General features: G+C 39.8%; 1 protein-coding gene across 2 annotated transcripts in view; it reads right to left on the bottom strand.

Annotated features, from left to right (window-relative positions):
- Nucleotides 1–2543: 2543 nt before the first annotated feature.
- AFG1L (AFG1 like ATPase) overlaps nt 2544–10536 on the bottom strand; it is a 72427-nt gene continuing 64434 nt past the window's right edge. For both annotated transcript variants that reach the window (XM_037391490.1, XM_037391489.1), the window contains 3 exons: nt 9568–9708; nt 7752–7865; nt 2544–7036 (listed from right to left, as the gene is read on the bottom strand). In XM_037391490.1, the coding sequence (XP_037247387.1) occupies nt 6899–7036; nt 7752–7865; nt 9568–9708 (393 nt within the window). In that variant the 3' untranslated portion in view covers nt 2544–6898. The remainder of the gene's footprint in view (nt 7037–7751; nt 7866–9567; nt 9709–10536) is intronic.

The following is a 10536-nucleotide window of genomic DNA, read 5'->3' as shown; positions in this document are numbered from 1 at the left end:
TCGTGTGTTTGAGGCTGGACTAACACGGAAGCGTTGTCGAGCACATCATACCTCAGTTACAGGAAAGACCTGATGTAAGCAATGCTTTTAACAGGCCTGTAGGAAAAAAACCTCACTGCCCAACACGTCATGTTGTGACCTGAACATTACCCATCACTGTAGGCAGAAAAAGTTACACAAGTGTGTTTGGCTTTGCTATTTGTAAAAGACTTGAGGATACAAGGAAAGCTTTTTTCTTCATGTCAGTGAGCTTAGTTTTCCTGGTTCAGTTAACTTCAGCTTAAACAATCACTTGATCTTTTGTTCCATGCTTCATCTTTCAGCGGCTGTGATTGCTCTTAATTACTGTGACACTGAAGAAAAGTGCGCTAAAAATGTATTAAGTCACAGAATGAAAGCTTTTGCCTTTTGCAAGAAGAGGATGCAGTAGCATTTTACTACAGGTTGTAAAGGAATCAATCAACCATTTCTTAAGCTTTTCTAATCATCTTTCCCTATATTTTTATGGCTATTGTTGCCTGCTGGAAAAATTAGCTTAAAGCTGAGTAAGGGGAATTGTGGATAAGTGTTTGCAATTTGGCTTTGGACTGACACAGTGTGATTGCACTCAAAGAATTTGAAGTCTTTGCACTGGCAACAGTACTTGAAACTGGGACTATAGGATTCGCATCGGAAAAGAGTGGATTTTTATAACGATTTAAATGAACAATTTCAGCTAGAGAGTGGATTAACAGAGCCAACTAAACCCTTCACCCTGACAAAGAACTGGCGGGAGGACTATAGAAACTCATCCAAAATTTTACCAACATGAATGCAGAGTAATAGGTCAGTGAGAAGCATTTCTGTATTTTAATAGCGCTCTTAGAATTCAATTCAATTTAAAACAAAAGTTGTTTGACAAATATGTGGAGAATGCAGAAGGCTGGAGAGGGAGCAAGTGGCCTGCATCCTCCATCTGCTCCATCCTCTCTCTGCTCTCGTGGAAAGGACTACCACTGCAAGTCCTCCTTCTCGGCGGGCAGAAAGGCAAATGCAGGCACTGCCCCAACCCAGGGGTCAGAAACGTCTCCTGTTCTGCAGGGGCACGGACACCCCCCCGGACCCCACCTCCATACTTCGCCTGGGCCAGAGCTCTCGAGGCCCAAAGCCAAGCAGCAGGTAACACCAGGCCCAGGGGTCTTGGGGAAGCAGAGACACACAAACCGTGTTCCTGCATCAGAAATTAAGTTGCAGAACAGAAAGATTAAGTACCCCAAGAGGAGCAGTGCTTTTCTGTGGCAAGAGATGGACATGTTGGGGATTGCTCTTCCTGAGAGGAAATGGATCGGGATACAAAAGAAATATCCACTGGTCAAACAAAACTGCAACGGCAGATTGGCTGCATCTGTTCTTGAAGGATTCCTAAAGAGGCTGCGAAGCATGCAAAGGGGCTTTTTTTGAGCAAAATTTCTAATTGGACCCCGATGGCTCACTGCTGCAGGATGTTTGAGGGGAAAAAAAACCCAAAACCTTAGGCCAGCCTGGAGAAGGATCCGATAGTTACATGAGTAACAAGGGACGCAGCCATCGGCGAGGATACAGCCTTCTGCTTCACAAACCTCTGTGAATCTGTAGTGAGATATTAAGAATTTTCTAGACAGTCTTCTCAAAGATCTTGCTGCAAGCAAGATACCGGAGCAAGTTGGTCACAGTTTAATATTAATATGATGATCCCTCTCTTCAAGAAATGGGGAGGATCAAATGTTTCCAGTAGAAGGTACAGAAATAGCCCCAAAATGTAACCCCTCCTAAAAAACTTTACGCCACCAGTTTCTGAAGCCCAAGCTGTCAAACCCTGTCGGCCACCTGTCAGCAAGAACTGTCTGTCTGCCACTAGCATCCCTGGAGAAGTACCATGGTGCAGCCTTGCTCTCCCGTTCACCACGCTAACAGGTGCTGTGTGGGGGCACCTGCACTGGGGTGCTGCAGCGACCCTCGGACCCTCCCCACCCATCAGCGCAGGGACTTCGCTGCCTGCCTAAATGTCAAACTGCTTCCCAGGGGCAATTTTCCAAGCTGCGTAAAACCTGTAACAACTAACTGCAGAACTAATTGGCTGACAGCAAAACCAGATCTTGAACAGTAAGAATCCTAAATTAACAGAAAAAAAGGGCACTTTAATTGCGCTTTGCCCTCAGCTGGAGCCCCTCACACTCAAGTTGCTGGAGAAGAGTCAGAGAGGTGAAAAAAAAGGTTCCAAAACCAAAATTTAGGGCTGCCAGCAGCAGTAACTGAGGAGCACGAGTCTAAACTGCCTCTGGAGGAGAACCTTTCCGACAAGTCCCAGATACACCCACCAAAAGCTAAGCCACATGCAGGGCAATGGTCTGCCCGCCACGGCTCACCCAGGCAACCAAGTGCCCAGAAACCGGCAGTGCTGCCAGTGTGGGTTTGCCCCCTAGATACAGAGGTTAAAAAAACCACCCAACACCTCACTAAGTATTTAACAGAATGCCTATCTATCCAGAACACATACCTAAAAGTAGCATGAATAAGAAGTGAAATGCTTATAAAATCTGGATTTATTAGGGTTTTTTATTACAATATAAATTCTTCTCGAATAACAGAAGGATTTAACAGTGGTCAGTTTGTTATATAATAGACTCAAATGACTTTTTTCTTTTTTAAAATCTCATTATGCAAGGAAAATCCCAACAGAATTTACAAAGCCACTGTAGTTCACAACTATAGGAGCTAAGCTTGTAATGAATCACATAGGAAATTTGTCATTACAGGTAGAAGAAAAACTATATGAATTGGTCAGGGTTTTAATCACAAACTTCTGATTTTTTTTTCTTTAAAATAGATGCATTATTTTTTTTAAAAAAAATCATCACGTCAAAGGGGCATGTGGTGTTCAGTTGATGGCATTAATTCTGTAACCCAAACAAGGAAGCTAATCCACTTAGAGTAGCTAAATTATTTTTTGCACTATTTACATACTTTACTGAAGTATTTTCATCCCAGAGCCTCAGAAAGCATCTTAGAATATTAATGAGTGAAGCCTGGCAGCACTCCAGTGTTAGCAAATAAGAAAGTAACATCATTCCCATTTTATCACCAGGGAAACTGAGGCACCAGGCATATTCAGATCCAGGTAATTGCAGAAAGAAACCTCCTGGATCTTGATCCTCTTAGGTCTTGATGGAGGGACTGTTCTTCCTCCTCGTCAGATCATTGGTGACTGTGCTGAGCAGCTTGAAACCTGCTCAGGGTTTTTTTTTCCCATGTTTAAATTGCTGCAAAATGGGTGACATCTATCCAGTTGTAGTGTCATTATGATCACCTTTACTCCAAAAAAGTCATTAATAGTTTTCATTTTTAGATCAAAAAACAACAGCAGCAAGCAGTGTATCTTCAATCCCTCCAAAGACCTTTGGAAGACTATCTTGTTATACCCAAAATACTGCAGTTGTTCCCTCGATCTGTGCAAAGGTAAATACTGAAAACCAGCAACTGTGAAAGACAGAATCGCATTACCTATTAAAAAAAAAATAGAGCTACAGTACAAGAATGTGAATTGAAAATACAGCTTTAAAGATAAAATGTCTGTATGGATAGAGTGACTAAGCTCACAGAAGCTGTAATATAAATTTTTGGGCATTGGGAACATTCCTTCATCAATCAGGTATTTGAAGTAAGTTAGCTGAGAGATCCTCAGCTAGGACGTGGCCTTTATAAACCAACATGAAATGTTTCACACGGTCCATAATCATATGGATTTTACTTCCTATAATAGCAAAACATCATACTGCATCAATAAAGTTACTCTAAGAGACCTTTAAAAATATGTAGTGTTTGCTGAATGACCAAAAGGAAAATAAAAACTTGTAGACGTGAGATGACAGGAATTTGCAAGTTAAGAAAAAACTAAAAAGCCAATACTTGAACTTGGGATAGAAGCATCCAGCATAAATCCAGCAATTTTAAGGCCATTAAGGAGCGTGCATAATTTATTCACAGGCACCTTGCTGTTTACATTTTGGCAAATACAACATCTTAATGTGGGAATAAAAAGACACAGAGCGCTGCTGCAAGGAGGCAGCCAGGCAGCAGGGGACAGGAGTTTTGGGAACGGAGGTGGCCCAGCGCCCTGCGGCAGGACATACCCAGTGTTGTTCATCGTGCCCCTGTGATAGGTTCTGGCCAGCACCAGTCGCCTGGAAGCTGTCTAACCTCAGAAGCAGCCCCCCCTGAATTCACTATTGGAAGGAGACCTTATGCGTACTACAGCATCATAAAATAAGCATATAGGGTCTCACTTTCTTCAAGAAAGTAGACTGTCACAAATATGCTGCTTCTGTGGTTACTGCGGGGATCCCTGCCTGGGCTAGCTGACCAATTGGTGCCATCAATCTCTCCTTGCGGTCCTGACCTAGAAGCGGTAATCCACACTCTGCAGTGCAACCAGAAACACTGCACACTGATTTAAACAGCTTTTCTTGTTTTCAGCTCCAAACCACTTCTGGTATATTCCCCATTTCTTCTCCTTGATTACTGCTGGCACCTACCAGTGCCTCCCAAGAGATGGCTTCCTTGCTGGCCAAAGAAAGACTGCACTATGGTTTTGTATTTAGCAATATGCCCTGGAAGCAGCTCTGGCTCTGGAAGCTTTTGGGAACTTCCCTCCTGTAGTTTAACAGAGTTCACCGACAGCCTCAGAGGCTTTCAATGTCGCATCGGTCCCACTGCATTTAGGGGCTTCCAAAAAACTGGGGTATCGGAGTTTGGGATGGGTGCTCAGGTTACAGAAAAGCCTCAGGAACCAACAGGCAAAGCTGCACCAGTTTGAACACCAACAGTTGTGCCCGGGGGCTCCAGGGATCTCCTGGTTAAAGGAGATCAGTCATCACCCAACACCGATTGTGGAGAAACACTTCACTTCCCTGCCTGAAACAGTCTCCAATGCAGAACGTGCCAGGCCCTCCTCTCTCAACGTCCTCCCAAAACGTCTCACCTGTGTTCTGCATAATTATACATTTCCTCTGTACCACACGACAGAGGAAGACATGCAGGCTAAACATACAAACAGGTTTTAAAACAATGCAAATAAATATCCAGATGCAAGGTGCTTTAGGGCACCTGCCACCACCTCCCATTTTCCCACAATACATTCTGGGTCAGACAAAGCAGGAGGCATTTAAATGACGCTGGGAAAAAAGTCAAGGCTGAAGCTTCAGGAGAGTTATCAGCACAGGCCCAGGCTGATGAGTACAGACTGCCATGTATAAATAGAACCACACACTCTTAAATTATATATATTAGTTTTAGCTATATTTATATATATGTATAAAGTATACATATGTCTGTCTATATACAGACACGCATGAATTTCATTAGTCCCTCTGTTGAGAAACCTAATACAAGTCTCTAAAAACATACATCAATTATTTGGATATTGTAAAGTATAAGCAATGTATTCTGATTGGGGTTTTCATAAATATGCATTAAAATTCTCCGTGGTAGTCACCCTTGTGGGAACAACAACATAGTTGGGTAAGTTGTAAACTATAAATATAGGCTTAAAAATTTTCTGAAAAACAGATACAGCTTGTCTAAGTAACTTCCAGGACAAACAGAAGTGATCAGAACATACTTAAGCCCATGGCTCCAAAATGTCCATATTTCCATGCAAGGGCACAGGACTTCTCCAATCTTCCCTGCCCTGAAAAGTCCCTTTTAAAAGCTTTCTGTAATTGTGATGGGGGCTGTGTTTGAAATAATTTAATCAAGCTTAACAAAGGCAGAGAAGAATATTTTTCGTAACAGATAAAGTACAAGAAAAAGGTCATGTTGCGAAATCCAAGAAAACCCCTCAAATTTGGGGACAGTGTGTTATATATCTCCTCCCTAAGAAATTAGGGCACAAACGTGTTTTTAACTAAAAAAGTTTCCAACTAAAACCACATTGCCCATTTTCATGTTTTGATGTATCATTTAATATTCCATCTTTACCATAAACACATTCCTATTGTAACATGATGAATTGCCTCAGTAGGACTGTGTACTGCTCTCCCCAGGTCAGGGCAGGTGTGCTAGCAGCAACAGGAGGTTTGATATAGATGAAGCCTGAGAAAATTCAGGGTGGAGGTACGTCACTGGTGTAGAGGCAACATATCCAGGCTTGCAGAAATCACAAAATTTAGGTAGGAAGGGTATTAACATGCACTTATATGTTACAGTATACCCTGTCTTACCATAGATTCTTTTCCCATCCACAATTACTTAGATCTTCATCCTGGGTGGTTTTTCAAGTGCCTTCAAGCTTCTCCTCAGGGTTCTCTCTTGATTCAAACCCTTAGTTTTCAATGAACCGCACTGAGCAACAGTCTGATTGCAAGAAGCTGTTAAAGCCTGAAAGTCAGCAGATTGGCTACACACAGAAAATAGGAAAAATCCCAGAATACACTACAGAGGAGTTCCAGGATTCTAGCAGGGACCTATACAATATCAGAAGTTTCATAAAGAAAGCATTTAATTTCTCTTTTATGCAAACTTTGTGCGTCACAGAAGCAGTGCAAGAACCTCAAAGTGTCCTCTTCATGTGACATTATAAATCTACTGTGAACCCTGCACAGCCCATTAACTTTGCCTTTAGACCAATTCTCCAGAAAAATTCTAATCCCTTTAAACTTCCTGAAGATCAAAGTTATATTTACAATAAAGAAAATTAAGGCAAAATTCCACACGTCCACACACTGGTGGTACGGAAAAATAACTTGAGTCCTCATGTCTTAAGCATAAAAACCAAATGGTGAATGAAAACATGGTCCAGATGATAAAGTGCAATTATTATTTCAGTTGTGCTAAAAGGCCTTCCAATTCTTTAGTTTTACTTCTTGGTGATTTTGTTAAACTTTTAATTGTAACTTTTTTTGCTTCTGTCCCCATCTTTCCAGTACTGTTCAGTTTGCATTTCTGTAAGCCGTGAGACAGTCCGCTGAAAGGCAAAGATTTCCTCTTCTCCTGTAAATATGGACAGTCCTTTGGCGGAATCCTGCATTAATACACAAAAACAGTACCACAGCCCTGTGAGAGACGTAGCTGTACTGAAGTGCATCCTGTCTAACTCCTAAGGCTGAGTGCTTTACAGACTTTGACAATACAAGACAGCAGCACAGCACCAAAAAAATAAAATTAATGTCCAAAAATTAAAGAAAAACACGTATTTCAGCTAGGTAATCCTCTGAAGGAACATAGCAAAATAATAATTTGAGTTTAAGACAACATGATGACATGTTAAGCATCTATTTTCTCTTTTCTGGTGACTAGCTGCATACTGATTTAGACAAGTAATTTTAAAATTCATTAACAATAACTAGGTTATAGGGTACAGGAAAAACAGATTAATAAACATGGAAAATAGTACTGTTTGTGAGGTAATACCATATAGTCTAGGAAGAGGTAGAACAGGCCACCTTTCGTTTCTGTATTTTAAATGTAAGAGCTAAACTTGTACATGATTGAACAGGTATAATAATTAACAATGAAAATGACCCTGAAACTTAAGTAAACTGGTTCTATATATTATGACATTTTCTTTGACTATGAATAAATAACACAACATGCAATTGTGAGTGACAGATAAGAGTGCAGAAAAAGCAGCAAATCACTAGTTAAATGTTTACTTGATTCCTCTTCCTAAAATGCTGCTGTAATTATGAGACCAAAACCAATTTCGTTACAAAAGAGATGATGTTAATATCATGTACCTGGCTCAAGTCCAAATCATCCATCAACACTCTGCTGTCCCCTAGCTCACCACTGTCATGTTCTACGAGGAATAAGCTTTGAAGAGGTGTCACTGCGGAACAAATAATACGCACCTGAAAGAAGGAAAGCAGGCAACAGTATCGTCACTTGGGCATTACAGAAAAGGGATAAAATATGTGTTTTATGAAAAGCAAACTTCAAATTACAACCTTGGGGTTTTTTCCACGTATTTTCTTTTTCTCTTGTTAGCACTGCTGTTACAGATTTATCTGACTTAGTCACGCGGAATATTAACCTTACAGGATCTTTTTTTCCAGTAACAATTCATATAACGTTTACTCAGAAAACAGCATAACTGTGCTATTAAATACTCAGAATATCTGCCATACAGGCAATGAGTTCACAGTCAAGTTTACTTTCTAAAATAACAGCTATAAAGTATTAGTAACCAAAGCTTTCTTTCCCACCCATAGTGAGATTGCTCTCACTAGTTAAGTGCACTGCACATATATTTCCATCTAAAGAATGCTTAAATTCCAAATTTCCCAGAAGGCTGAGTGGAGCCACTCTTTGCTTTCACCTATGCTAGTGCACATTATTTGCCAATAACAATGATACTGTTTTCATGTCTGCTGAGAGAAGATACAATGTGCAGTGAGATACAGTATCTCAGGGGGGCTGCAATGAAAACAGACTGAAATATTATTACAGAAGGAGACACTTGTTGAGAGCATATAGGCAAAGTGTCTGCATTGTGGACAGGTCTCTGCAAATATTCTCAGGTATTTTTTCCAAACAGCTACTTGTGATGGGAATTTAACACGTGTTTTTTCCTATGGAGGAAGTAATAGAAAGCGGCTGTTTGCGTGCAATTCTTAATGACAGCATGTAGATAGAACAGATCAGCACCCCCCCCCCCCCATTTCTAACACGCTATTATTCACTTATAAATATTAGCATATTCTCTTAGCAACTGTCCACTTCCAAATCATAAACCACAAAGAATCTGTCTGACTTGAATGAGACTACCCATAGGCTTAGTTAGTTCAATACTTTGCAGAATAGGGGCCCTTCTGATCATCTTGCCAGGACAGTCTGGGAAAAAAATAAAGATCTCAATTGATATTTCCTGATTGCATAAATATTTAAGTGTGTGCATATATAATCACACATAAGACAGGGTTTCATATCTTGTATTACTTTTTAAAAAACATCTTAAACATGAACTCCTCTTTGTTTTGGTAGTGCTGATTTTACTTCCATGATTGAAATCTCTGTAAATCCACATGAAGTGCTGCATTTATCATTACTATTCTATTAGCAGTTCTGCAAGCTAATGTAAAGCCTACAGTGACTGTTTCCTTTAAATTTGATAACGTAACTATGCTATTAACTCCTCAGTACCCTGTTCAGGAAGGCACTGATTCCTGACCAACTGCCCATACAGATTAAAATTTTAAAAATTTACATTTACTCCAGCACAGTCTGCAGCACAATCTTTCATTATTGGCTTCTGTGGTTTTCCTAGGTTAGGAAAGAAATCACATCCCTTTTCAAGAAAGGGAAATGAGCTCAAGCTTGTATTTATGGTCATGCTTAATACTCACAGAAATAAAAAAAATACCTGATTTGCCTTTATTGCAAAAAAAAAAATAATTGTGAAGCTGGAATGATGTTTCTTTGCAGTGCTAGTCCATTCTGCTTATGTTTCCCAAGTCATTACTACAGAAAGCCTTACTTCAAACCAACCGTAACAGTCAGGTTTTAGGGCCTCCGATATTATTCCCACACACATAGGAAAGGTTTGGTTCTCACCTTATGCTCATAAAAGGTATCAATAAGAGTAATGAAACGGCGAGCCTGTGTTCTTTTTGCCATTGTAAGAAGTGGTATGTCACGAACAAAGACTGTGTCAAAATGCTTTGATATTTCCAAGTAGTCACTGGCTCCAAGAGGCTGAAACAAAACAAACCATAAGAAATGGAAACCCATGACAGAATCATACATAAACACTGTATCTTAAAATCCTGCAATTATAGAAGAGAGGGTATGAAGTCCTGATCATATTCTTATTTTTCTTTCTTCATAGCTTGCTTCAGGAATGCTTGTTTGCCCTTACTGACATAGGTATATATGTCAGTTTTCTTGACATAGGTATATATGTCAGCTTTCCCTGAACAGTGTTCAAGAGTTAAAATGTGGCTCTTAAGCATCCTGACAACGTTACGATCCCTCTGACAACCTCAAAAAAAATGATCACTATAAATCATAATACGTAGAAGAAAAGAAAAAACATGGTTAAGCTACGAAGTCAAACTAAAGCATAAATAATTTGAACAGCTATTTGGATGCTTTCCAGCAGCAAGATTTTTTCAGTGCAAATGCATTGGCTAGTTACTAAATCATAAGCAGACCTGCATTTAGTTCACCCACAACTAACCCACACTGAATAAAAATCTTATGTTCTAAGTACTGAAAGCAAGAGGAAGCGACAAAAATACAATTTTGTAGAAGCTCCTTTGTTCATGGTTTCACCTGTAATAATAAAATAAAAATCTTTAGTAAGAGCTTACTATTTTCTATTTATGTATCTAAACCATCAACAGAAGATATGCACAAACAGTAGTAGCTCATTCAAGTACCTATCCAAATACATTCATTTAAAATTACTTTTTCATTACATGGAAGATAATTTTTTCTGCAAGACCTATCTTATCAGTACTGCAGGCAGGGCTTTATATTGAGCTATCAAGTCATCATATTTAGAAGAAAATACTCATGAAA

The sequence above is a fragment of the Falco rusticolus genome, chromosome 6 (assembly GCF_015220075.1).
Source record: "Falco rusticolus isolate bFalRus1 chromosome 6, bFalRus1.pri, whole genome shotgun sequence".
Classification (NCBI taxonomy): Eukaryota; Metazoa; Chordata; class Aves; order Falconiformes; family Falconidae; genus Falco; species Falco rusticolus.
The sequence above is the reverse complement of the archived record's forward strand: the minus strand, read 5'-3'. Positions and strand labels throughout refer to the sequence as shown.